The sequence below is a fragment of the Apodemus sylvaticus genome, chromosome 1 (genome assembly GCF_947179515.1).
Source record: "Apodemus sylvaticus chromosome 1, mApoSyl1.1, whole genome shotgun sequence".
In the NCBI taxonomy this organism is placed as follows: Eukaryota; Metazoa; Chordata; class Mammalia; order Rodentia; family Muridae; genus Apodemus; species Apodemus sylvaticus.
In genome coordinates this window covers 105,900,790-105,928,613 of record NC_067472.1, presented here as the reverse complement: position 1 = coordinate 105,928,613, position 27,824 = coordinate 105,900,790, and the positions used below count along the sequence as shown (strand labels likewise).

The 27,824-nt window shown below is 52.2% G+C and overlaps 1 protein-coding gene across 2 annotated transcripts; it reads left to right on the top strand.

Annotated features, from left to right (window-relative positions):
• Nucleotides 1–85: 85 nt before the first annotated feature.
• Chrdl2 (chordin like 2) lies at nucleotides 86–27,824 on the top strand. 2 transcript variants are annotated; one of them, XM_052177474.1, is made up of 11 exons: nucleotides 86–167; nucleotides 10,536–10,648; nucleotides 14,521–14,614; nucleotides 15,639–15,781; nucleotides 17,596–17,689; nucleotides 19,560–19,615; nucleotides 21,332–21,485; nucleotides 22,318–22,512; nucleotides 22,836–23,009; nucleotides 26,837–26,929; nucleotides 27,745–27,824. In XM_052177474.1, exons 1-11 carry the CDS (start codon nucleotides 86–88, stop codon nucleotides 27,822–27,824), a joined length of 1,278 nt encoding a protein of 425 aa, XP_052033434.1. The 2 variants fall into 2 exon arrangements, with proteins under 2 accessions (XP_052033434.1, XP_052033426.1); XM_052177466.1 differs by lacking the exon at nucleotides 86–167 and adding an exon at nucleotides 3,469–3,571.

The following is a 27,824-nucleotide window of genomic DNA, read 5'->3' as shown; positions in this document are numbered from 1 at the left end:
TCGGTCCTAGGGACTTACTTGTGTCCTTCTTATCTCACTTTCTCCCGGCTCATCCCGGGGTTGTCTGACCTTGGGACAAGGAAGGATGGTTCCCGGGGTGAGGATCATCCCCTCTTTGCTGGGACTCGCGATGGTCTGGCTCCCGTTGGACTCCCAAGCGCGAGCCCGTAAGTAGAAACCGGGCACAGTCTGGGCAGGCAGGGGAGGGATGCGAACCAGCGGGATGTACTTTGCTGGAAGATGTTAGGACCTGGGGGACCCTTACCGCCTTTATCCAGGCAGCACCTGCATCGCAGGGGTGGATGTTGTCCCACGACCAGTGTGGGCTGGAGAGTCTTGGGGGAGAAAGGGGTCTGACAAAATTCCTTTCTGGGGGGGTGGGGGGGCTTGCCGGGGCAGGGCACTTGGGCAGGGCAGTGTGCGTTGTGGAAAGGGAACTCGTCCCGGCGGCCCGGTGTGGTGTGCCGACACAGGAAAGAGTGTGAAAGGCAGAAAGGCTGCTGTGTGAAAGAGCAGCTGGGCAGAAAGATGAACAAAACAGCGTCCATTGTCGCTTTGGATACTCACAACGCCCCGGCGAGGTGTCATCATTCCGTTTAACAGATGAGCAAAGTTGGCAGGGCAAAGAGAGTTGCCCGAAGCTGGTAAGCCATCCAAAGCCAAGAGTCTAATTCCTGCCTTCCAGAGTCTGGAAGACACCCCGATGTGGGCTGTGAGGCTGGAGGGCATCAGGCCACGGTGAAAAAAGACGAAGTTCTTCATCTTCCCTGCCCCACTAGCATACGCCAGCTGGTGGATCAGACACGGAGGGCACCTCACTGTCTCTTTTCTAATCTATAAAATATGAGCCTCTTAAAACTGTTATGAGGATTAAATGGCAGGGATCAGGCAGAGCAGCTCGTATAGGGAGGTTACTAGGTGGCTGCGTCAAAGTACACCAGCTGCCCAGCCCCCAGAGTTCGCACTTCCAACAGTAGCTCATGTAGGACCACAGCCCGTTTCCTAACTGGGCCCTTTAAGCTGGTGACCCCTTCTGAAGCCCCCTGATAAACAGAGGCCAAGGAGGACAGTCATTTGCTCCAGGCCACAGCTGCTCTTCCAAGCTTGAAGAGCCCAGGTACCCACCTCCCAGGGGGCAACCTTCCGTTCTCACAGCTTGTCTCCACCTGCCAGCTCTGCTTCTGTCTGGCTCATGGCTTCCTGGATCTAGTGAGGATAGATTCTGTCCTGGTTCTTCTGGGGATGGAAATGTTGCGTGTCTATCTGACGCTCCCTAGCCTGGGAGTGGCGAGACAATCACGGGCATCCTCATAAGCGGACAACAGAGAGAGCTCAGAATTGGGTGGAGGTCCTGACTCGGCCTCTTACACCTGTGTCACTTTTCAAACTTCTGTGAGACTCGGTTCTTCCTCAGCAACAGAGAGCTACTAACCGAGGTCTGAGGGTGTGGGGAAGGACTAAAGGAAGTGATGTTTTCGAATGCCTAGCAAAATGTCAAATATTCAGTAAATAGCCCCTCTCCTTCCTTAAACCCTGAGAGCTTCCTCCTAGCCTGCCTGCTATCTACTGGAAGAGATTTAGTCTCAAAGCACTGTCATGCCTGCCCTGGACTTGGCCCTGGCCCTGCCACGTCCTTCCCAATATCATTGCCCTGGGTGACCCACTCTGAGGAAGGCTTAGAGGTGCTCAAAGCCCGCTTCTCTGCCCCTCCCCCCATGGCCACTAGACCTTCAATGACTCAGACACCTCTTCCAGAAAATTCTGCCTGGGGACCTGCTCCCTTTTTGGCTTCCCCTCCTCTGTGCCTCGGAAGGCCTTCCAGTCTGTATCTGTCACCAGATTCTGGAGTAGGCTATCTCCCCCATAAACACAGAGCTCCAGCCACTCAAGAAAATGACCGTCACTAAGGTGAGGAGAACTGGCATTCTGGGAGGCGCATTAAGATCCTGATGTTGTCAACGCTGGAAGTTCACCGTGTCTACCCATCGGATAACCTACTGTCACAGTTAATCTGAAGGAGGGTCTCCTACAAGACCACAAAGAAAGAAACAGAGACCTAGATCCTAATGTAGGGTCTGTCATTTGTTGGCTGTGGGAATTGGGACACATCCTGTATCTCTGAGCCTAATGATGATTGGTGTTGAGAATTTTGCAAGTCTCCTGCCAGTGTCCTATTTTAAGGTCTTACACGAAGTCTTGTCTTGGGGTAAGAGAGATCTCAAGCCTGTGGTGTGTAAGAAGGTTCCTGGTGACATCTAAAGTGCTTTTACAAATGGTGCCAACAGATGGGTGTTCTTAGGTCCAAGGCATACCCTGGCGTATGTCTAGGGGCCAGTGAGCAGGGGTTTGGCATCCTCCTTAGTTGAAGTCCAAGGTTGCTCAGCAAAGGTTATTTATTCTCTTTGGCTCTACTTCCACCTGCAGATCCATACTATGTCAAAGGTAAGCCATACTGAACCCTAACTGTCAGACACTGACTGACCCCCAATTCCACCTGAGGCTGGAGGCTCTGTCCTCATTTCCCGCCGGTGCTGATCCCAATACCAGGGGAGTCACATCTGTGGGGTTCACCCTGGTCATGAATTCCCTCTGTGACGCAGAAGTGGCCCCATTCTCCTCTTCATCTCCAGGGCCTCCTCTAGTGCTTGCTCCTCGCTGCACTGTGTCCTTAAGAACTGTCTAGCAAGCGTCAGGGTTCTCTTCTCCCCGTTTATCTCATGCTACTTCAAGAGAGGGTCAATCCTCCAGGGTTTGTGTCTTATGGGAGTTGGAGCTTCAGGTCTCAGGTGATAGAATCTCAGACCCCAGCAGCAGGCCTGGGCAAGAAGGCAGTTCCTACCAGATGATGCGGTTCCAAAGGCGAACGCACCATTGGAATGTCAGGGTCCCAGCACTTGTTCTTTCCCTGATTCAGAATGTAACCCCAGATCTCCCTCTGTTTGCCACCTATAAGGTCAGATGCTTGTCCTTAAACAGGTGATGTTTGAGGACCACGGTAGCATTGACTGTCTCTAAGATCAAGATGTCCGTGACTTCAATCCGAGCAAAAAAGTGCCTGAGCGACAGATGTAAGGGAAATGTGTCATGAGATGCTTACCAATATAGAATCCTGCTCTGCTTTCCAGCTTAGTCACATCTGTCCATCTGTCCAGATGTGCTCAACTGGGTGGAGGGCAGGTAAGAGAAGGCTTGAAGTTCAGCCTTAGGCAAGAAAGGCCCTGTGTCTGGGTCTCTAGCTACGAGCTTCTGCACCTCCCTGCTCCCACCAGTAGAGGTCTCTGCCTCACTCACTGGCTCCAAGCTGCAAGCCCCAAGACAGCTGCGCAGTTGCTCCAGCTGTTGCACCTGTTCAGGGCTGGCCTCTCAAGTTGCCTCAGCCGCCCGCCATGGCGCCGGCTCAGCGAAAGGACCTGGAATATCTTGGACTCCCAAAGAGGAGGACTGATGTGAGAGAGATGTCCCTAGGAGATGCGGCGCAAAGATCAGGCAGTGCTCTGGGTAGGACCCCGCCGTGTCGCTCATTCTTGTATTCAGGAGTTCTTCGTTAGGTCTCAGCCGAGTTTGTTTGCTTGTAAATCGAAGCCAGTTTCTTCTGGCCCTGTCACTTGGACGGGCACCTCTGTAAGCATTCTCTCCAGAGCTATAGACTGGTTGTGGAGCCTATGCAGGACAGAGCTGGGATCTCTGGCAAGTCCTGACTCCTCCCTCACTGATGTTCTCTTTTTCTAAAGTAAAGGGACTGGACATGGTCTGAGTTCCTACCTTTCTAGGATTCTATGGATCTAAGTGTGTACAGCCGAGCAAAATAGAATGCAAACACTGCTCTTTGATAGGTAATAGAGATGCTCTTCCTGGCTCAATGATTCTGTCCTTGGAAGTCCGTCTATGCTCCTCAGTGTCTGTCCAGATGAAGAGAGATAGATGCAATGAAGTATATCCCTTTTACACAGTTTAGCCACTGAGGCATTTCTCGTACCATTAAAAGGCGACGCTCAAGGGGAGCCAAAGCCCAGGGAAAAGCTTACGTCTCTGGGGGGAGTGAATATGCCTGTGTAAATAAAGTACGGCTGTGTGGGTAAAAGTGGGATTTGAACACCCACATTCCTGGGCAGCCCGGCTCACTCAGCTTTCCTGAGTTCTTGCTCCGATTCCAGACCTCACTCTCCTCTCCCTGAAGCCTGGTATGTTTCCATGGCCTTCTCCAGCCCCTCGAAGCTGTTTCCTGGTTGTCTTTCCTGATTGCTACTGGGAGTCTTCAGGCATCATCCCCACCTTTGACCTTGCCCGCACTGGGTCAGACTGTGGGATGCTCTAGGAGGGGACCCTTGAGATCCCCTCATAAAGATCAGGGAATCATCTGTGCCTCAGCACAGCAGCCCAGGCTTCCAGCCTCTGTGTACACTGCGTTCTTTGGTTTGGCAGGTGGTTTGGGAGTCAGTGGCCAAGAGCTGGAAGGGGAGGTCAAAGGTTAATTCATGTCATGTGGCGAGATATACCTGTTGAAAGGGCCTGTTCTCCTCCCATGCAATAATGTTGTGTTTGTTGTTGTTAAGGAGAGAGGTTTCCAGGATTAAAGACCATAATTGGTTCTTCTGCTGGAGCTGCCCTCTATCTTTCTGGTAGCTTCCTCCATCCATCCACTGGGTCATTCATGATGAGTGAGAGGCAAGCAAAAGGGGGTGAGCCTCAAAACGGGGTCACCGCAAACAGTAGTGGTTGAAAACGTATCTGGGAGCCAGCTCAGGGACAGTCTCGGGGTAAGCAGGGACCATCTGGGGTCTGTCTGGCAGATATGGCCACCCTGAATTGAGAGCAGATAAACTAACTCCAAATACGTCCAGTCTGTTTAAGTAAGGAGTCCAGGTGTGGCCTATGGGTGTGGGTGCTTCCTGTGACCTCTGACCCCGTCTCAGGGACCTCTCTGTCCTAGCCATGGTCACTGTGGTCTCTGTGCTTTTGCAGGTGGCTCCATATGAGTGTCAAGCCACTCCCCTCCTGCTCCTGGTTTACACTCGGAAGATCCTACCTGGTGTCTGCTCTCCCTCCCCCCCTCACTCACTCACACACACACACACACACAAACACACACACATAGAGAGACTCACACACACACACACACACAGAAAGAGACACACACACACAGACACACACACACAAACACAGAGACAAACAGACACACAGACAGAGACACACACACACACAGACACACACAGACACACACACAAACACAGAGACACACACACACAGACACACACACACAGACACACACACACACAGCATGCATCACATATGTTCCACGTCTGTTTGTCTTCTTTGCGAGTCAGGCTCCGGGCCCGTGACTGGGTGTGAGACTTGAGGTGCAGAAGCTGCACAGATCAGTGGATAGCAGGAAGTTTCTCCCCTGTTACCAGTGCTAATGATGCTCGCTGGCATGTCATTTTCTGGCTCCTGTCCAGGAGCTGCAACCACTCTGGCCACTGTCGGTCACTCTGCTAGCCTTCAAGTTGCCGCGGCACAGGCTGCTGTGCTTGCACTCTGGCTTGCAGATAGTTTTGAGCCTCAAGCCAGTACCATCGTCTCCTTGCTTGCTCCTCTGGGCTCTCCACCAGTATCTCGCCCAGGCTGCCCTATAGCCTGCCCGGGAAGCCTACAAACCTGCTTCTTCAGTCTGTACCTTTGCTTGTTAGTATTCCCTCCCTTTAGGTCCAGTGCTAGATTTGCTGTGGTATTAACTCACCAGGATGACAGCCACAGCGCTTCCCTGACCCCTTGCCCACTCACCCTCCAATCAGCTTTCTACTCCCATGGCCCACAGTGACACTTCTAAAATGCAGGCTTGATCGAGCTTGCAACCCCAGTTAATGCTTTCCATGGCTGGCCTTTGACCTCTTGATTGCAAGGCGTCATCGTGAGCTCCCGTCCCTCCTTCCCCGACGGGGGCTCCCCCACTCTTACTCCTGCCTTCCCAGTCTCTGCACGACCTTCTGAGCCACTCTCAGCTCACCTGACACCCTACATCCCAAGCTGAGGTCCAGATAGGTGCTGGGGATATTAAGGGAGACAGGTCAGGCTTGTGAGTGAAGCTAGAGGTCAGGAGCTCCATGAACGAGGACACTGTGGATATATGACCTCTGGGGGATTATGATAATCATGGCTAGGAGGTTCTGGAGGAGCTCTGAGAACTCTAAAAAGAAATACCACGAGAGACTGACTGTTGAGGAAGTATAGAGCCAGCACCCAGTTCTGGTTTTTGTCAGTCTGGTCTTAGGCACTACTTAAATGAACATATATTGTAATCTGTGTCGGATGCTAAGTATGGTGTGTATAGAAGCTGACTTAATTCTAGATTAACCCCAAGACACTGATATTACAAGTCCCACTGAACAGATGTGGAACTTGGCATGGGACACTTAAGTAGCTTTACTCAACCTGGGCTTCAAGTAAAAGTAAGTCTATGAGTTAAGTCCTGGCCACTGGGACTACAGAAGGTCCTAAAAATAAGACATGCTGTGGATGGATAGATAGATAGATAGATAGATAGATAGATAGATAGATAGATAGATATAGGTAGATAGATGATAGCTACATACACACATACATACATAGATAATAGATAGATAGATAGATACATACATACATACATAGATAGATAGATAGATAGATACATAAATACATAGATAGATACATAAATACATAGATACATAAATACATAGATAGATACATAGATACATAAATACATAGATAGATAGATAGATAGATAGATAGATAGATAGATAGATAGATAGACAGACAGCTAGATCTGGACACAGGTGAGTGGGAAGAGAATGGTGGTGGATGAGAGAAGGCTGGGCTAGGGCCGGGAGAGGAGGCACAAGAGAGAGGACAAGGGAGGGAGCTGGGAGGAACACACTGCCTCCTTTTCTGTTGGCTCTCAGAACTTCATCCTAATACACCTTGGAGGGCCAGAGACCCTGGGATGGATGTAGCCATCAGAATCTCAAAGAATTGTGACATAATCCACCCACTCATAACCACAGCATCAAGCAAGCTGATTAGAAACTTCACGACGTATGAAATGTAGCCTTTTACAAGCACACAACTCTCAATAGTGAATCTGAGAAACCTAGAACCTTAGAACTTGAAATCACAAATTCATAGACCATGCAGAAAACCTCTGGAGACCAGAGCCTGCCCCTGAGCATCTTCTAAATAGGGAAACTGAGGCTCAGAGAAGGTAAGATGGTTCTGGACATCACCCTGTGTGTTGGCAGCTTCAGGAGTGAGCAGCCTTGTACGGGAGCTCACGCTTCTGCCAGGGTCACTGGAACCAGGACGGCTGTGTTTGGCAGTCTCCTCCCCTCCTGGTTTCACATGGCCTTGGGCACGCACCTCCCTAAAGGAAGAGAGCGCTCCAGGCACCTTAGAGGGCATGGTAGGGTGGAGTATGTGGCCACCGAAGGCCTCCTGCCAGGCCCCCCACAGGCCCAGCTTCTGCCAGGCATGTTGGTGGCAGGGAGGAGCCCTGACTGAGTGGCTCCTGTCCTCACACTCTGAACAGGCAGGGAAGGGAAGGCATGCCAACTGGCACAGAGGCCTAAGGCTTTAGGACCGCCCCGAGGAAGGTAGGACAGGGTTTCTTCAGCAACTGACTGAGACCTAAGGTGGTCACGGTGTTGCAATCAATCCTCCCTCGTCGGGGGAGGGGACTGAGGAAGAAAGACATTATTCACTCCTTGGAGAGTTGGACTGGCTCTAGCTAGCACCCCAGCTGGGCCTGTGTTCCACCCTCTGCCAGGGGAGGCTGAGAGATAAACACGGCTCATTTGATACGGGTAAGCCAGGCCAGCCAGGCATTGCTGGCTCCTGGGCGATAGGACCTGTTGTTTGGGGCCAACTGTCCACGGTGGGCTGGTGGGAAGCAGGTAAGGAGAAAACTTACCTGTGTGTCCCTAAAGTCCTCCATGGCCCTCTAAAGCCCAGACTATGACACCATAACAATGACATCAAAGCTTTGTTCTGGGAGGCCACCCGAAGAAAGACCTGTAGTTTTCCTCTTGAAGCAACTTCCTAAGGTATAGAAATGGTCTAGGGAATCTACCACCATGGAAGTGTGTGTCAGGGGACGCTCTTCAGCCCACCCCAGTTTTTGTATGAAAACTCCCATACAAGCTCTCCTTAGCTAGAGGATGGAGAGGATAGCCCTTAGTGTGAGCCTGAAAGCCGGAGAGACCTTGATTCTGAACCATTTCCAAGATGCTCCAATTAGGAGAAAGATCTCAAAGGCAACTGCTGCATTGTAGAACAGTAGCAAGCTAGAAGGAAATACCAGGGACAGCATGGTGGCTGGTGGGCAGAGAGAGGAGGAGGTAGAGACCACAGGCCTGAGTTTGGGCTAGCGGGTAGCATAGGTGCTGGGCTCTTCTTTGAACCCAATCTGTTTCTGAACTCAATTTACTGGCTGGAGAGCTGCGGGCAAGCCTTTGCTTTCTCATAGAGTTTTCTTGTAATCATGGCATCACAAAGCACCGCGGGATGAATCACCTAGCCCAGGTTTCTGAGAGTTTTCCTCTCTTTGCCATTCAGCCATGTCCAAGGGGAGGTGGCTCTGTGTTTGGGGCTGTAACCACCACAGAGCATTCAACTAACAGCGTCCACTGCCTCAGGGAGCGCCTTGCAGGCATTGCAGCAATAATTCTCACACAGGGTTTAGGAAAGCTTAACTCTTATCGCAAGGGGCTCGTGTGCCCCAAGTTGGCCCCAAACCCATATGTAGTTGAGGATGGCCCTGAACTTCTTATCTTCCTCCTCTGCCTTCAGAGTGCTAGAGTGACCTGTCGCCTGATTTATGTGATGCTGAGGACCAAGCCCAAGCTTTTGTGGCTTCTAGGCAAGTACCCTACCAGCTGAGCTACACAGCAGCCCCCGTTAAGGAGCGTATATAAAACGCTCAGCACAGAGAATAGCTGCAGCTTCCATTGTCCCCGTTTCAATACGGAGGCGCTTAGCTCTGACTGGGCGCCCTCCACCCCATTCCTTCTGAAAAGAAGAGCTCAAGCAATTGACAGGGCAAGAGGCATAGTGAACCCAGGTAGCCATGTTGAAATGGGAGGCCGAGGCTTTAGGCGAACAAGGAGTAGGAAAGGCGTTTAACCCACCTCAAACGCAGCTAGTGTTTCAGTCATTCTGAGAAACAATCCACGTACCTGTACTGCAACGGATACAGAGACAACTGTAAAGCCAGTTAAGGTGACAATCAAAACTCAGAGAAGTAACAACGGTGATTTTTGTCTCTCGGTGTGTGATATGTTCATGTTGCGTGTGTGCATGTGTATTTGTACAGATGTGCAGGCACATGTGTGCACGGATGTGGAGGCCAGAGGTTGGCATTAGGTGTCTTTCTGGACTGCTCCCCACCTTATATTGAGTCAGGGTCTGTCCTTTGAACCCAGCAGTTGCTGATTGGGCTCATCTAGCGAGGCTTCAGGTAGTCCAGCTAGCCAGATTTCTCCAGGGATCCCCTGCCGTCCCCTCCCCAGCCTTAAAATTCCAGGAAGACTGCACCTTTGGGACATTCGACATGGGTGGGTGCTGAGGGTCTGCACACCAGTCAGTTTTAATGATATATGAATGTCGGGTGCTGTGTGTGTGTGTGTGTGTGTGTGTATGTCTGTGCCATGTGTGTGTATGCCGTGTGTCATGTGTGTGTGCCGTGTGTGTGTGCTGTGTGTGTGTATATGTGTGTGCCGTGTATGTGTGTGTGTGCCGTGTGTCATGTGTGTGTGCTGTGTGTGTGTGTGTGTGTGTGGTGTGTCTCAAGGTGGGGAGAGAATGTGTCACTTATAGATCCTACTGGTGTGTGTGTGCGCGCGAGTGCGTGTGTGCCATGTGTGGAGTGTGTGTGTGTAGGGGGTGTGTGGTGTGTGTGTGTTTGAAGGTAGGGAGAGAATGTAAGTGTCACTTATAGATCCTGCTGGTGTATGTGTGTGTGTGCTGTGTGTGTGTGTGCCATGTGTGTGCTGTGTGTAGGGTGTGTGTATGGTGTGTGTGTGTGTGTCTCTCAAGGTTGGGAGAGAATGTGAGTGTCACTTATAGATCTTGCTGGTGTGTGTGTGTGTGTATGTGTGTGCCATGTGTGCGTGTGTGTGCGTGTGTACGTGTGTGTGTGTGCCGTGCGTGTGTCGTGTGTGTGTGTGTGTGTGTGTGTGTGTGTGTGTGTGTGTGCTGTGTGCGTGTCAGAGTGAAGGTGAGGAGACCCGGACTTTTTCCCTACTCGGTGTGGCCTTAGCATGCAAATTGCCCTTTCTGGACCTCGTATCATCCACCCACGTGGAAGAACTACCATTTGTATCATAGGATGTTGGTTTGAAAGCATTTCATTGTTTGATCCCCACACAGCCCTGTAAACTGCCAGGAACATGCCTCATAGCAAGCGTGTGGTCCAGCTGAGATGCAAACTCAGATATTCTGGGAACAGCGAGGAGGCGGGGCTTTGAGTAGGAACCTCTTGAGACTAACATCTCTCATTGGCTTGCCAGGCCCGGGCAAAGTCTGCCTTTTTGGTGAAAAGATATACACCCCTGGCCAGAGCTGGCACCCGTACTTGGAACCACAAGGCACGATATACTGTGTGCGCTGCACCTGCTCTGAGGTAGGTCCGTCTGGCTGATATACCGCCTATATCAGGTATGTCTGGAAGACAGCGGTGGGTTGAGGATCTGGTCTCCAGTCTGGTTTGTGTAGGTGCCGGCCTTGCTGTCTGTCCCCACGCAGCCTAGCTTCTGTGACTTCACACTCCGTGCCAGGAGTTCCCTCCAGCCTTCTCCTCACCCTTCCTCCACAGACATTCCTCCAACTCAGCTGATTCAAATATCCGTTCCCCAAGGCTTTGCCTGAAGCAGTAAATGACCTCTGCCTAGAAGTAGCTCTTCCGGCACAGACATCTGTGTCTCTTTCTCCTAATTACCGTTCACAGTTATGTGCACCTTCTGGATGGGGCCCCCAAGAACACGGCTCACACCTAGCCAAAGGCGGAGCCAAATGGGCAGAGCCCGTGCCTTTGCTTTCCCTCTACCTCCTGCTACCCCAGCTGTACCAGTCAGCTTTCCTTTACCACCACAAAACATAAACGTATAAACATAAACAGGAAAGGCTTGCCACCTCACAGTTTTAGACGGTCTAGCTAATTAAGGTCACTTGGTCTCACTGCTTACTCCATGGCCAGGAAGCCAAAGAACGAGGAAGAAGCCCAAGGCCCACTGTCCTCTTTATGGGCACAACCCCAGTGACCTATGGACAAAAATCCCATCTCCTGAGGGGTCACAGAGCCTCCACCGCTTCGCCCTGGGACCTTTAACATATGCACCTTCCAGGTCATTCAACACCCACATTATCACCATCCCAACTCTTTCCTGGGGCCTTGCACAATCAGTTGGGTAGGATAAAGGAGACCCGTGCAACCCAGAATTCTCCAAGGAAGTGTGAGAATGGGAGAACAGGAGCAGGCCAGAGGGGACACCCAGATGACAGGTCCCTGCTGGGAGGTCTTGGACTCACTTTCTGGGTGATACTGGGGGCTTCTGGACTCAGGCCCTCTGCACCCTCTTTTACTCAAATCAAGAGATGGAAGAGGCAGAATTTCTAAGAGCCTCTGTGGTTAAGCGAGACCCTCCAAGGGCAGAGAAGAGCCTCTGAGGAGACCTGAGGGGGAGCAAATGCCGCAGTCCTCACCTCCACTGGGCCCGCCCCTTCCAGGGTCTTCCCCTTCTCCCCACTGTCCCCATAATGTTAGCTTTAGGTAGAACTCAGACACAAACAGCGATGCAACTCCCTCCTCCAAGGCTCCAGCTGCCTTTTTCTTCTTTTTTTTTATCCTTAGCACATCTGAAGCCAATAAACCATTTTTAAAAAGCTTTATGAAATATAGCCAGAAAGCAGAAAGGAAACCACAACAGACAATTCCAGACCCGTCACATGGTCCAGTTGACAAAGGCCAAGCTTTGTGATCATGTCCCCTTCCCGAGTTCACACGCGCAGGTTCTCTTCCTCAGCCCAAAGGCCTGCTGCCCATATCCCAAAGCTCAGCCTGAGCACCTCGCCTCTCTCCACCATGGCCCGTCTACACCATGGAAGTGGCCTTTATCTCGTATCTGCCGCATGGGCCCGCCAACAGGTCTCTCTGCTGTCCCTCTCAAAACCCATTCTCTACAAAGCAGCTAGAATGATCTTCCCTAAACACAGACCTATGGTGTCTCTAAAACCATCCAGTAGCCCCTGCCCCCTTTGTGGATGAGGTCTCATGTGACCTAGGCTAACCTCAAATGCATCTGAGGATGATCCTCTGCCTATACCTCAGCAGTGCTGGGGTCATGGGCATGGGCCACTGTGCCATCTTTCTGCAGTGCTAGAGGTTGAACCCAGGGCTTCATGTGTGCTGGGCAAGCTCTCTTCTAGCCCAGCCCACTGGCAGTTCTGCATGACCCAACCTCCCCCACCTCCATGCCCTCAATGCAGCCACACTGGCCTGGTGTCTGAACCTCCAAGGTTTAAAACATTCTTACCTATTCCCTCCATTGAAATCATCTTCTCTCATGTCATGAATGACAGTTTTTCCCTTCCGGGTTCATAATGTGACTGTCACCTCCTTGGGAGGGCTTCCCTGGCACTCTCCAAATGTGTCTTCTAATCACATCACCTGGTTTGGTCATGGCCATAAACACAACACCTGAAGTTGGCTTGTTCCTGCTTCTAACTGCCCTGTCATCTCCAGCTACTAGGGTGTAGGCTCCCAAGAACGAAGGACTGTCACTCCTGGATGTCTGCCTCTGCTCAGCATAAGCACCGAAACTGTCTCAGCATCCCATAAAGGCATGGCCCCTGGTCACGAGGTTTAGCTGCTGTGTCATGGTGTTTAGCTACTGTGTGACCTCAGGCAGCCTCCTGGACAGTCTTTGCTAGTGTTAGGGACAGGAAGTGAGGTCATCTATCTTTACACACTCCAAAAATGATGGCTCTGATTTTAACAATGAAGTTCCTTCCCTCTGGCCACAGACAACCTGCCACATGCCTGTTACCCCCAAGCTGCCTTCTTCTGATCCACTTCAGCAAGAGCCAAGAGAAAGGTTCTAGATCTTTAGGTCACACATCCCTCACAGTCTATCTTGCTTCTCCAAGGGCCTCCATTTGCCCTCTTAAGATTGACAGCTCCACAGGCGTGGGACCTCACGTGGAAGGTCACTGTGGAAGCACGAACCATGTCTGTGGCTCTGAGCACACCTCTTCCCACCGACCAGTCCTTGGCACTCTCTTCAGCCACCTTGGGAAGCAGGGACTGCAGAGGGATTCAGACACTCTAGGGTCTTCCTTGGTACAAGAGGCTGCTTCTGGGAGAAGTCTCATCTACAACCTCTGCTGGGAAGACAGCAATAAGAGACCCACATGCAAGAGGGCTGCAGCCAGCTTGATTAGTGTTAGGGTTTAAACAGTGCTGGCTCCATTCACTCGAAAGCCTCCATGTCTGACTCCGGCTCTCTCTTCCCCCACCACCCTCACACTTTTAGATTTTAGTGGTTGTTTGCTTGCTTGGAGTCAGGGGCCCTGTGCCAACCTTTGCTTTGGAGTTCATGCTTGAATGGGGGAGACAGATGTAAAGGTACAACACAATGGGTCTGGCCCAGGGGCGAGAGCAAGGGGCGGGGAGGAAGGGCTGAGGGATGCCCTGGGGCTCTAGGAAAGCTCTGGAAGCATCTGGGACGTCTCTCTCATTGCTTCAGTTCATCTCCTGCTATGTGTGCTCCCTTGCCTGAGTCTCTCTCACTGCTGGACTCTAGGATATGAAAGAACTTGAGCTCCCCTTTTCTCTGGTGCCAACCCCAGAGATACCACAGGACCAGGGTTCCACAGAACCTGGTAGACTTGGGGAGGAGGATGCTAAAGCTCCAAGTCTTTTCCACACCAGATTTTTTTAGTCACATCCTGGTCCCTGTTCTCTTGTATTACAGCCCTCCTTGGAACAAGAGGCTCGGGATCAGTACTATAAGAAAAGAGTCATAGAGTTAAAAATAGCCTGGGCAGAGAACCAAGATCATTGCCAAGATAGCTCAGAGCTTTTACTTCCATTTCTCATACCCACAAAGGGGCCACGAGATCTGAGCAAACCTACACCAGGTCTGCCCTCCATGGCTGAGGGTACAGATGAGTGGGCCAAGTGAGATCAGCTTAGTGGGCCGGGTAGGGACGAGGCTCACCTGGGTTGTTAGGGTTCTTTGGGGTTTTTTTGTTTGTTTGTTTGTTTGTTTGTGTTTGTTTTGGTTTTGTTTTTGATTTTTTGAGACAGGGTTTCTCTGTAGCCCTGGCTGTCCTGGAACTCACTCTGTAGACCAGGCTGGCCTCGAGCTCAGAAATCCACATAGGCGTAAGACAAAGTAGGATTCTGCAGTTGAAGTGGAGGTCCAGGAAGCAGACCCCTGCAGATGGGAGGCAATGGTTCTTTGGAGTGAGGCCCGACCCTGTATCTCTTTCCAGAATGGCCATGTGAATTGTTACCGCCTCCGATGCCCACCCCTCCACTGCCCACAGCCTGTGATGGAGCCACAGCAGTGCTGTCCCCGGTGCGTGGGTATGTAGCCTTCTTCCTCCCCTGGCACTGAGCTCCCGGCTGACCATCTTACTCCTGCTTTACCCCTCCGGCTGAGAGAAGCCGCCAGAAGGAGAAGAGTAGTCCCATCCATTAGATAGATGGGGACAAGCAGCCGCGCAGTGGACACATTCTGGACCCCAAAGGAGGCTAAGGCAGCAGCGAACTTCTGGCTCCAAAAACTGATACACATAACAGGAGAAAGGGGCAGGGGGAGTAGATGTTGGGTGGGAAGATGCCTCAGCAGGGAGGGGAACTTACCATCAGGATGACAATCAGCAGGGAGGGGAACTTACCATCAGGATGACAATCTCTGGGACCCTTATGGTAGGAGGAAAAAGTGACCCAGAGGATTGTCTTTTGGCATCTGCCCACATACCACAGACCCCTTCCCCCGTGTAATAAAAAAATTTAAAGTTTAGAAAGAGAGAGACAGAGAGGGAAGGAGGGAGGAGGGACGGAGGAAGGAAGCAAGGAAGGAAACAGAGAAATTGGCTGAAGGAGGTGGGAACTGTCTTGGCCTGCTGACTTCACATCTGGGCCGCAGTCCCTCTGCTATCCAGAATGGGGGGAGAGGAGCAAAGGTGAGTGACTCATGACTCGGGGCTGGCTTCCCCCACAACCCCCTGGCCCTCCCCCGCCCTGAGTGCCCCCTGTGAGTGCATGGTGTCTTTGCCACCGCTCATCTCTCTACCTCTTAGGTTGTGACCCTGTCTGTGACAGGGCCAAGCCTGACACAGAGAGAGTGTCCCATGAACACTCATGGGCCTCAGACCCCGAGGGGTGGCCAGGCTGCAGTGGGAAGAGGCGGGTAGGTATCAGTGAGTCCTCTTGGCTAGTTTATATAGGAAATGTCAAAGTCAGACCTTAGTTTAAATGTTAAGGAGAGAGACAGAGACAGAGACAAATTTTACAGAAAAATGAAAAATGGGCTCTCTGCTTCTGGCAAAAATCGTAAATCCACGGGACTTTCATTTTCTCCTTTACCCTGCTCTTCCACCTACAGATCCTCATGTCCCCTCTGGCCTCCGGGTTCCCCTAAAGTCCTGCCAGCTCAATGAGACCACATACCAACACGGAGAGATCTTCAGTGCCCAGGAGCTGTTTCCTGCCCGCCTGTCCAACCAGTGTGTCCTGTGTAGCTGTATTGTAAGACCCTCTACAGTCCCTGTGGCCCAAGCCAGAGTCTATCGTACAAGAGGGTGGGGGTGGGGCACTGAGGATAAGAGAGGCTGGAGGAAGCCAACACCCAGGATCCACCATGACCCACCTCTAGCTCGGTGAGGTGACCTTTCTCCAGGTTTTCTCACTGGGTCCCCAGATAACAAGAGTAGCTCATCTCTCCTCCCCCCATGCACACTGCTTCTTTGAGGGCACGGAATGTACCCATGTCGGTGTTTCTGTGTCTTCTCTTGTTCGTGCTCAGGGCCTGACATGCAGAGAATGCCAGTGGTTCCTTCAGAATAAATGGATGGATGGATGGATGAATGGATGGAAAGGAATACCAGTTGGTTGTCAGTCCTCAGGAAGGGTCTGACAGTAGCAGATGGGGTTTAGTCTGAAGTACTTAGACTCACTCCTTGTGCCCGTGGTCAGAGTAAGGCTTAGGGACAGCAGGCTTGACAGACCTGAGTCCCTAAGTGAGTGAGAGTGAGTGTGAGTGACAGACCTGAGTCCCTAAGTGAGTGAGAGTGAGTGTGAGTGAGAGACAGCAAAACAGGCACGACTCAGGAAGTCTCCCTCCCTGTCGCTCTCTTCCCGTCACAGTCTCTCAGCTGTCCCTCTTACCCTCAGCCTTAGCTTTCCTATCTCTTTACTCCCTATTGCCAAACCTCTCTGGATGAGATGATAAAAAGGAAAGTCAGAGATCCAGAAAGGATGGGCAAAGGCGCCATTAGAATATCCTCGCCGTCCACCACTGTGCACCTTGCCACAGCCTGGTCTTAATGCAAGTATTCCCCTCCATGGAAGGCAGCACTCTTCAGGGAAAAGAACAGACTTCAGGAGTCATGGCGGTCTGGGCTGGGATTTTGGTTCTGTAGCTATGGTGAGCTACTTAACCGCTCTGAGTTCCATTTGCTTACCTGAACAGGGTGAGGTCTTTCCCCTAAGGCCATTGACCAAAGACATCCACAAAGGTGGATCTAGCAGAGCAATGCTAGACTAGGGCAAGAGGCAGGGGCTCTGCCGAGCAGCCGCCCACTAGCCTGGATCTCTGGCTCGTCCTTGTTTATGGCCCTGGCTTGGGTTCCAGACCTCCCTGGAGGTGGGAACCTTATACCTTAGACTCATGGGAAGGAACAAGGAGAGGACCTGGAGCTGCCATGGGCCTTACAGCTGAGTTTCCCGGCCTCACTCAGAGCTGATTGTGCTCCCTGCTTTTCACAGAGGTGAAACTCAGGAGAGAAGTCTTCTCCAAAGGTGCCAATCTCCTGCCTCCTGGAGGGCCCTGCATCCGATAGTCTCAGCTTTCAGAGAGGGCCTTGAAGTTGGCAGCCAGTGGCTTCCAGTAAGACAAATATAAGCCTAGGAGCCACCCACGCAGCCCCTTCTCATTCTGGGCCCCTGATGCAGACCCAGGAGAAAGATAGAGATTTCTGTAGGGAAAAAACCTGACGCCTGAGCTCTGGTCCCTTCTACCCTGACTGTCTCTATGACTGTCACAGTTCCCCCTTCATCCTCAGGACTTCCCTTATCTCCAAGCCCATCTTACAAGTTGCTGTTGAAGCTGAGGGAATATTGGAGGTGAAATTCATTTCAGAGCTTAGAATGGGAATAGGAGGTCAAGGGGACCCCTTACCCCAACCAACTTGCCCTGTGCAAGAACCACAAGCCACTCCCTCCATCCTCCAAGTCAGGGGAGATCTCAAGGCTATTTGTTCCCAGGGAAAGAGGCTCTTCTGGACCCCCAAGGCTGATCATCAGCAGAGCTCATTTCCAATCTGGTGGGTTCTGTCTTTCAGGAGGGCCACACTTACTGCGGTCTCATGACCTGCCCTGAACCCAGCTGCCCCACCACACTCCCTCTGCCTGATTCCTGCTGTCAAACCTGCAAAGGTGAGTGTCGTAGTGAACTTTGTCAACTTGACAGAGCCTAGAGTCATTGAGAGGAAAGCCTTAACTGAGGAATTGCCCAGATCAGACTGGCTTGTGGGCTTATCTTTGGGGAATTGTCTTGATTGTTCATTCATGTAGGATGGCCAGCCCACTTTGGGCAGCACCATTCCCTAGGCAGTGGACCTGGCCTCCCTAAATCAAGCAAGCCAGCAAGCAGTATCTCCCATGGTTTCTACTTCAAGTTCCCACTTGAGTTCTATATTGACTTCTCTCAATGAGGGACTATGACTTGTGAGCTGAAATAAATCCTTTCCTTCCCTAAATTGTTTTTAGTGAGGATGTTTTATCACAGCAATAGAATGTAATTACAACTCTGAGTGGTCCCAAAGGCTTCCAGGGCCCCATGGTGCCCCCCTTATGAACTGCCAGGAAGAGCCTAGGGACAGCCAGCATATAGCAGACCCTTCCTTCCCACCGGGAGGTGGAAACTTGGCATGGATATCCCAGAAAGCAGGACCCATGGCTGATGTTGTGCTGGGCCATTTCTGTCACTGCAATACCAGGAAAAGTTTAGTCTCCAACCTGTCAACTCCCATTGGCCAAGGCTCACATCAATCACCCTCATTAATGCAGGTTACTCCTATAGTGTGGGTCACAGGCAGCGCTGGGAGCAGCAGGCAGCGAGGGGAGGGGCCTGTGGTAAAGCTGAGGGTCCTGGAATCAGAGGGCGTGCTGCTGCAGAGCCTATAGTGACAGGGTGCTGCCCCAGGAGGGGTGAGCATGGGCTGAGGCCTGGTGTCTCCTGTCTTCCTCGTGGCAGCATAGGGCACAGGATTGGATTCCTGAGGTAGATTCTCTGGGTAAACTGAGGCTAGCACACATGCTGCTGAAGAGCAGGCTAGGCTTAAGCCGAGGTATACAATTGGACTGTCCGAGTAGACCAGGAAAGACAACGAGGGCTTCTTGGGGAGCCTTGGATGTTGGGGTTTGGGAAGGCGTACTTCTGCTTATTCCTCAATGCTCCCCTAGACATCAGCTGGGGAGTAAACAGAGGCTGGCCTCGGGGCTCCAACAGGTGCGCAGTCCTACTCTCCTGGGTCTCTGGGACGGGAGCATTCAAGACAAGCCCGACGGCATAGTGAAGCAATGGCTAGGGAAAGAGAATGGTGCTGGGCTTCAAGAAGCTGCAGGCTCTCTCTCTCCCTCTCCCTCTCCCTCTCCCCCTCCCCCTCCCTCTCCCTCTCCCCCTTCCCCTCCCCCTCCCCCTCCCCCTCCCCCTCCCCCTCCCCCTCTCCCTCCCCCTCCCCCTTCCCCTCCCCCTCTCCCTCCCCCTCCCCCTCTCCCTCCCCCTCCCCCTTCCCCTCCCCCTCTCCCTCCCCCTTCCTCTCTCCCTCCCCCCCCCTCTCTTTGTGTGTGTGTGTGTGTGTGTGTGTGTGTGTGTGTGTGTGCTGGTTTCCTGGGGCATCAAGATTCCCCTGGAGGAAGAGGACTGAAGAGTGGAGCTCTGGGAGTGTGTAGTGAAAAACCTGGTTGCAGGCATGGGATTCTGGGATCCTGGGGCAATCACTTACACGGTGGCCAGCACCCCAGAAGGGTGACTTTTAAGTAGACTAAATAAGATGCTCTGACCTAACTGAACAGTGCACTCCTGGGAGTGACCAGAACGTCAGTGTCGGGAAGCTGAAGAAGCAGCCTAGTAGTGATTGCCATAACCCAATAAAGACAAAGACGGGCTGTGTGGGGAAGTGTAAGACAACACGTACGCTGGGGCTACAGATGTGGCGTTAGGCTTTTGGAAGGGGCAGAGGTACAGACAGAGGCTTCAGGGCCGTGGCTGCAAGGCTGACCTGGTTTCCTTTTGAGTTTTCAGACAGGACAACTGAGAGTTCCACTGAAGAAAACTTGACACAGTTACAGCACTCAGAGGTGAGTGTGCACACGGCTCTGCAGGCATGGCAGGGAGAGAGGCTGTAGGACTCTCCAGCACTCACTGCTCTTAGGCATTACACTCTATTCCTGATCCCATATCCCTCTGACTATGGGTCAGCTGTCTCAGCACCACCATAAGGAAGGCCGCCTTCCAGCCTCCCTCCCTCCCTCCCTTCCTCCCCATCATCATGGGTTCTACTATGGCTGATAGGCCAGAAGGGAACAGGTTGCCACACGGGCAGTGTAGGCCCCCAATGCCCTCATGTCCCTTCTGGAGTCCCTGACACTGTTCTTTCCAGAGCCTGTGTGTGTGGTCAGCCTAAGTCCCTGGGGGAACAGCCCCTGGTTTGGCTGGTGCTTCTGTGCCTCACTTCTGGGGTACAGGTTCCTTGCTGGGAATCTGCCTTTCTGCTCCCCTACTTCATCTTGGCTCCTGTCAATCTTGTTTGGAACTCAGAGGACCAGGCCTGCCCAGCTCTCTGTAGCCTGAGGGAAGAGATGGAAGAATGAACCGTACCGTGGCTCAACTGCCCTATCTATCTCCTCAGTGTCCTGTTACAATGTGAGAATTCCTCCCGTTATTTTATCCTGGGATCCAGGAGCCTGGCACACTCAAAGCGGGACTCCAGACCTCTCCTCCTCAGCCAGGGCATTTGCCTTTGCCAGGCTGATTTCTCAGGAGAGCCCATAAACATGAGCTCTTTGATTTCCTCTTCCTACCTGTCCTTAGAAGGCAGTGTGCAGCCACAGGCTAATGACAGACCCTGAACAGTCCTTCCTGACCAACTCAATAACTTGGACATGTGCAAGTTGGGTGTTGCATTTGTCCTTCAAGTCCTTCTTGCCCCAACTCCACTTGACCAGTGAGTCACAGGCACTTCCTGTGTACTGGGGCCTGGGGCTTTTCTATTCTGCAGGCTCTGCCTCTGGACCGAGAAAGAGCTACCTCAGAGGCTGTGCAGAGTGGGTGTAAGTAGAAGGAAGGGTGTAAGTGGCTCGTGGACATCTAGGGAAAGGACTGGCAGGTTCTTCTTCTTGTCCCCAGCCCTGTCATTTCCCTTTGGTGGCCTGGAGCCGCCCAGGCCCCAAACTGAGCCGCAGAGCTCCTGCCCTGTAGGCTGACATTCCCACACACACTTTTCTGTCTCAGCCCTCCTAGATCTGGTCTGAAAGGCCAGGGGACGGAGAATAGGACCTGGGAGAAACGATCTCCATTCCAGCAACTGTGGAAGGAGGCCTCTCTTTAAAAACCCTGTGTCTCTAAGTAGACCCGAGAGTTTTTTGTTTTCCTACACTGTGGAATTCTGGAACTTTCTGGAATCTTCGGAGGCTCATTCTGTTGTCTCACCACCTAATTTTTCCTATGCAACAAGTTTTCTCTATTCCTGATCCCATGTTGTTCTGCCTACCCACAGCAGCCCCAAGGTCTGAGACTGGCTTGGCAAACCCTTGTCGATGTTTTTATTGATTAGTCTGAGAATATCTCAGAAGGTTCTGTGTGGAGCCTGCATATTCTCTCTCTCTCTCTCTCTCTCTCTCTCTCTGTGTGTGTGTGTGTGTGTGTGTGTGTGTCTCTGTCTGTCTGTCTGTCTGTCTGTCTGTCTGTCTCTGTCTCGTCTCCGTCTCTCCCCCACTTCTCAGTGCAGCATGGCTTGAGGCCCAGCTGTGGCCTGTCCCACTGAGACAGCTCCACATCCTGCTTGCTGTTTGCAGAGCCGTTCCCAGGATCCATGCCCGGAGAGGAGCAGCCCCAGCACGCCAGCCCCCACCAGCCTCAGCTCCCCTCTCGGCTTCTCTCGACACTTCCAGACAATAGTGATAGGTGGCACAACTATCAAGATTATCTTGAAGGAGAAACATAAAAAAGGTGGGGACAGGACACTCTTCCTCAGCCTGTTCAAGGCTCAAGGACAGCCTGAGCTACATAGTGAGACATACCCATCCTCACCCGACAGGACAGGACTGGTTCCTTCCCTGATTTGGTCCTTGTGCCCCTCAGTGTCCTCCTCTGTCAGATGGGAGTTAGGGTGCATGATGTCAGTGGTGCACTCGATTTTGTTTTTTGAGTTTCAGTTCATGGCCAGGTTGAGATCTATTATGTCTTTATTGAGAAGTGGAGGAGACAAAATAGAGTCTTCCCCAGTCTCTGCCCCAAAGGGCTCCTAGACCAGTTGGGAAGACTTGTGAATAAGTTAGCGTGAGGCAGGACTGAGGACAAGACTGTCAAATGAAGGCAGAGCAGCTCGGCAGGGTGACCGTGGGTGGCTACGGAGGAGAGAGCAGGGTTCCCAGCAGGACTGACTCCCAGACTGGCAGAGAAGGAAGAGCCAAGGGCTACAGGATCTCAAGTCCTGGGCTGTGGTAAGGCAGGGAGAGGGAACAGGACCTACTAGAGTTCACACCACCAGTGCTAACAGTTGTCTTTGGTTTTCCTGCCAGGAAAAGCCCATCGCCAGGCCAGCACTCTCCTTGCCCCACCACAAGAATTTCTTAGGCCAGGAGAGGGCTTCCCATCTTCAGCAACGCTTAGGTCCTGGGAGGGATGTCAGAGCTGGTGCAGGTTTTATTCCTTAGTCTGCACTTTGCACACAGTGTGGCTGGTGGTCACTCGGGGGCCTACTGTTCATTTTGAGTTAGAGACTCTGGCCAGGCCCGAGACACTGACCCGCCCTCTCTCCTCCCTGTTCTCCATGCTCCAGCTTGCACACACAATGGGAAGACATACTCCCATGGGGAGGTGTGGCACCCTACTGTGCTCTCCTTTGGCCCCATGCCCTGCATCCTGTGCACGTGTATGGATGGCTACCAGGACTGCCACCGTGTGACCTGTCCCACCCAATATCCCTGCAGTCAACCCAAGAAAGTGTCTGGGAAGTGCTGCAAGATCTGCCCAGGTAGGAGGGATGCTGAGGGCAGGAGAAAACTGTCCAGAGGCCCCCCCCAAGGGGGGGTGGTTCTGGGACCTGGGGTGCTTCCACTTAGCCTTGGGACGTGGGGTTTATAGGTACCCAGGCTACAAGAAGCCCATGCATAGCAAATACCAGACCACATGGATCCTCCTCGCATGACAGTGGTAGCCTCAGAGGCTAACACAGACACAAAATCAAATAATGTTCTGCATTTTATGCAGTCATAAAACATTAGAGCCCTAAACCTTTAGAGATTATCCAATGTCAATTGAACACATCACAAACATCTTTTCCTCCCTCTCTTTCAGAGGATGAGGCAGATGATGACCACAGTGAGGTCATGTCCACCCGGTGTCCCAAGGTACCAGGCCAGTTCCATGTGTACACGCTGGTATCTCCCAGCGCAGACAGCCTGCACCGCTTTGTCCTGGAGCATGAAACCTCTGACCAGGTAGAGATGTACATCTGGAAGATGATGAAAGGTGAGTGGCCAGCTCCTGCTCCCAGCCTCATAAGCCTGTGGAACCTTCCAGTCTTCGGCACCCATGGGGGGGCTTAAGGAGGCTTTGCTGGGCAGATGCCTCTGCCTCCTCCCAGGAGTAAGAACCCCTGATCCCATTCCCACTCCTCTGACTTGTGATAGCTCTGAAAAGCTCGCCAAGGCCCCTGAGTGCTCCCTCTCCTGGTCATGGAGGGTTACTGCACCCTTTGAGGAGCCGACCTTAAAATCATAACTCTACTGGTAAGATCGAAGCATTGAGCCATGATCCAAAGCCTTAGTGAAGAAGATTCAGGGCGTGGGGACTGCTGGCTCCTGACTCTGGTGGCATGCCCTGCCTGAGGGAACAGTTTTACTCTCAGTGATAGCAGAGGCTGGACCACAAGCAGAGGCTATGGAACCAGGCAGACCTAGGTTCAAATTCACCTCTGCTACTGCAAATCTTGGCTCTTTTCGTTTTTAGCTGTGTGACCTTGGGCAATCACTTAGCCTCTCTGGACCTCAGTGATCTCTTCTGTGGACTGGGCAAAGATGCTCTGGGATAATCCCTAACCAATGGCAAAAATATCTGTATCCTCCTACCACACGGGCTGATTAGAATGGCAGAGAGGTGGGCTTCTATTTAGTAAGAGAGGGGACTTGCTTAACCTCAAAGGGAGGTGCAGAGCCACAGAGCAGGAGAAGCAGAAGCAGGAACCCTTGTCATCGGTCTGAACCTTTAGATCACATTGATTCTCCCAGGCTGGTGCTGGCTACAGCTCGCAGACCACCCACACTCTACACCCGGGCAGTGCTGGGACAACAGTATGCCCCTGTCTTTGGGAAGGCATGGCTTGCTGACTCGTGTGCAGCAGGTGCTTATGTGGAGCTGATCTGGTCAGAGAAGGCTTCCTAGAAGGTGGACCTCTGCAAGGGAGGAAAGCCGGAGGGAGGGCCTTGGAGAAGCCACAGGGGGCTTTGCAGGCAGAACAGCAGCCCTGTGCTCTGTGATCTGAACACAGGAGGCACCCTGTGCAAAGTGCCCTATTTAATCCACACAAGAAACTTCATGATGTATACTCAGGGCCCCATTTATTTTTAGAAAAAAAGTTAGTCTGAGAGGCTTAGTAGGTAGAATGCTTGCTCTGCACAGGAGGCCCCGAGTTCAATCCCAAGCACAGAACAGACCAGACACAGTGGCACACATTTGTAAGCCCAGTAGTGAGTCCAGACTTTCAAGGCCATTTTCAGATACATGGAGAATTTGAGACCAGCTTGGGCTACGAAGAAGTGCAGGCTCCATCTAGGAGATAACATGGCTTGCCTGAAGGCTTAGAGAGGCATCTGGGAAAGACCTAGAAGGGCCAGGATGACACACAGAGAATGAGGAGGAGACTTGTTTTCCAGCTCATCATCACTAGAGCCAGTATAAAAGAAACTAGGGGGACCTTCACCTCTGCCACGACAGTTCCTACTGTCCTGTCCCTGATGTGCTCCCCAGCTGGTGCTCCCCAGCTGCTGCCCTCAAGTCACCTAAATGTGCAGTGGCTCCTTCCCTGCCCCAGACTAACGCTTTCTGGACTCATCATCAAAGCTACCACGTGCAGTTTCCTCCCTCAGAGGGGTGAGCGCTGAGCCTGCTCTAGCCAGGCCACTCCACGTGAGACCAGTCCAGAGCACCAGCAGCATCTGAGCACAATGAGCTCAGGGTTGAGAGCCTGTGAGATTCTGGAGTTTCTCTCGGCTCCTGATGGTCCCTGGCCCCTGCCCTAGCCCCGTGCAGGTGCCTCCCTCTCAGCCCGGAACAGCTTGGTCCGGAGAAGTTTGGCTTCACTGTGAGCTGGACTGGCCTAGTGCCTGGAACTCAGTCACCAGCGCCAGCTCTGCCTAGGGGGTCACAGGGCCTAGCTGCGCTCAGACTCGACACAGCCTTTCAAAAGGGCAAGGGGCACATTCAAGACCCCCAGGCCAAAATCATCCTCCCTGAAACTCAGCCCTAGCATTCATGTTTTCTGTCCCCTCTGGGCCTCACCCTGATACAGGTCTGGTTCTTGGTGTTTCCCAAGGTGGTGCTGGCCTAGCTGAGGTCTTGCGGGATACATCTATCTGCTCTGTCTGGCTAGAGGCTGCTGCAGGTGACAGCTAGTGCCACCTCACAGGGCATGTGCTTAGGGCCTCAGTGCCACAGCGCCAAGGGTAGCTCTCCACACAGTGAAAATACCAGAGGATTCAACTAATACCTCATTCCTTCTGGGGCCTCGCTAGACTTGGTGCATATATATTTATCCTTTCATCTACCCACCCACCCACCCAGCCAGTCAGCCAGCCAATCCTAAATTTGTCCATCCATCTACCCTTACACCCATCTTTCCACCCATCCATCTATCTACCTATCAATTTATCAACACACCCATCTATATCCATCTACCCATTTGTCCATCTAACCACATCCATCCACCCATTAATACACACACATATACATATGTATATTCATACATACATACATACATGCAAGCATATATCCACCCTCCCACCCTTCTCTCCAGGGAATCATTTATCATACGTGTTTCATGCGCTGAACTCAAGAAGTTAAGATGTCCAGAGTTATAAGTCTGGAAGAGAATTATGACAAAGTCATGATGACAGCACCACAGGAATGGATATGACTGGTCTAGGATGATGGCTCAGGTGGTAAAGCACTTGCCTCAAAGCCTGGGAACCTGAGTTCAGCCCCCCGAAGACGTGTAAAAACCCGGGGTACCATGGCACACGCTTGCAACCACAGCACTAGGGAAGAGGACACAGGAGCATCCCAGGCAGACGAGCCTGCCTGGTGAGCTCAAGGCCGGCAGAAGACGCTGTCCCAGAGGAAAGGGGCCACCTTAGTGAGGATGGTTCCCAAGGTTGTCTGTCCTCTTTCTTCCATAGTCACATGCACATATGTGAACACACACACACACACACATGTTCAAAAAGAAGGAGGGTAAAATGATAAAGAGAACCTAGTCCTGTGGAGAGGAGGCTGTGGTCACTTTCACACTAAGGTTGAGTGGGTGGGTCACTCACTTGCTGTCCACAGAAAGCAAGAGCAGAAGGACCAGCATTTATAAAGGCTTGGTTTCCTTCTGGGACCTCAAGTATTAGCTAGGGATGGGCCATACTCAAGACACGATAGTTCCTGTTCTGTGATGTCTGAATAAACACGGCTCTAGATTTTACTGTATGTTATATGCTACAGAAAAGTTTGAATGGTCTACATGGGTCAGCCTTCTCTTACTTAGTTTCCCTTTTATCTCTCCCTCCTTCTTTTCCTCCCTCCCTTTTCCCTCCCTCCCTCCTTCCCTCCTTCCCTCCACGAGGGCAGATATGAGGATCCCCTCCTTTCCTCCCTCTCTCCTTTCTTCCCTCCCTCCTTCCCTCCCTCTTCCCTCCCTCCTTTCTTCCCTCCCTCCTTCCCTCCATCCCTCCCTCCCTCTTCCCCTCCCTCCTTTCTTCCCTCCCTCCTTCCCTACACGTGGGCAAATATGAAGGTGTTGCTGATGGCAGGAGCAGCATCAGAGGAAGGAGGCTAAAGGGACAGGTTTTGCTTCCTGTGGAGGTGACAGGTGGTCCGAGAATCCAGAGCGTTTCAGATGGTCACCATTGGGATTATGGTTTACGAGGGGACGGGGCTTTGGTGTACTGATTGAGGAAGGGCGATGGGGTAGGAGAACCAACTGGAACCCTACACATTTATTCCTCCTCACATTGGGGGCAGGAAGGGAGGTGGCCGGGTGAGTTGTAAGTGGCACTCCATCCTACCTCCATAACGCACGCTGTGTCTTCCTGCAGGAATCTACCACTTGGTTCAGATCAAGAGGGTCAGGAAGCAAGAGTTCCAGAAAGAGGCTCAGAACTTCCGGCTGCTCACCGGCACCCATGAAGGTGGACCTTGGGCTGGGTTCCTAATAAGGGCAGGGAGGGAGGGGAGAGAGACAAAACAGGCCCTCTTGGGGGGGTTCCCAGGCTGCTGGGGGGGGGAGGAGAGGGGGGCTGTCAGCTGCAGACGTCAGTTCCCGGCACAGGAATCCAATGGGCGTCTGGGCCAGAGATTTCTCAATCCCTGAGGCAGAGAGCGAGAGGTGAGGCTGAGCAGCTGGCCTTGACTTGGCTCGGAAGGCTCAGGTCTGAGTTCTCAAGCCCTGGAGCTTCCTGTCTCTAGACCAGCAGTTCCCTACCTGTGGGTCATGACCCCAAAGGGGTCATGTGTCAGTTATTACATTACAATTAGCAGGAGCAAAATTACCGTTATGAAGTAGCGACAGAATCATTTTGTAGTTGGGGGTCACACAACATGAGGAACTGTATGAAAGGGTCACAGCAGTAGGAAGGGTGAAACCCACTGCTCTAGACTGCCCGTTCCCAGTGAGACCTTCCTAACCACTTTCCTAGACCCTCTAATTCATTCTGCGTTACTCCATGAATGGATGTTTTTGTGGGGATGGCAGGTGAGGTGACAGATGAAGCAGTGCCTACAGAAGGAAGGGAACCCAAGCCCTAAATACCTGGTGTCTGAAGGCTAAGTCTCATACAACTGTAAGACAGGGACTTCAGCTTCCACCAGTGGGTCCCAAACCCCGGCCCAAACAGTCTCTCCTGACCCAAGCATTAAAAGGCCCAGTCCCCAGCGCTGTTGCACACATGCTTGTGAAATATGTGGCCACACAGACCCCTTGTCTCCTCTCCCTCCCTCCATGCAGGTTACTGGACCGTCTTCCTAGCCCAGACTCCAGAGCTGAAAGTTACAGCCAGCCCAGACAAAGCGACCAAGACATTATAG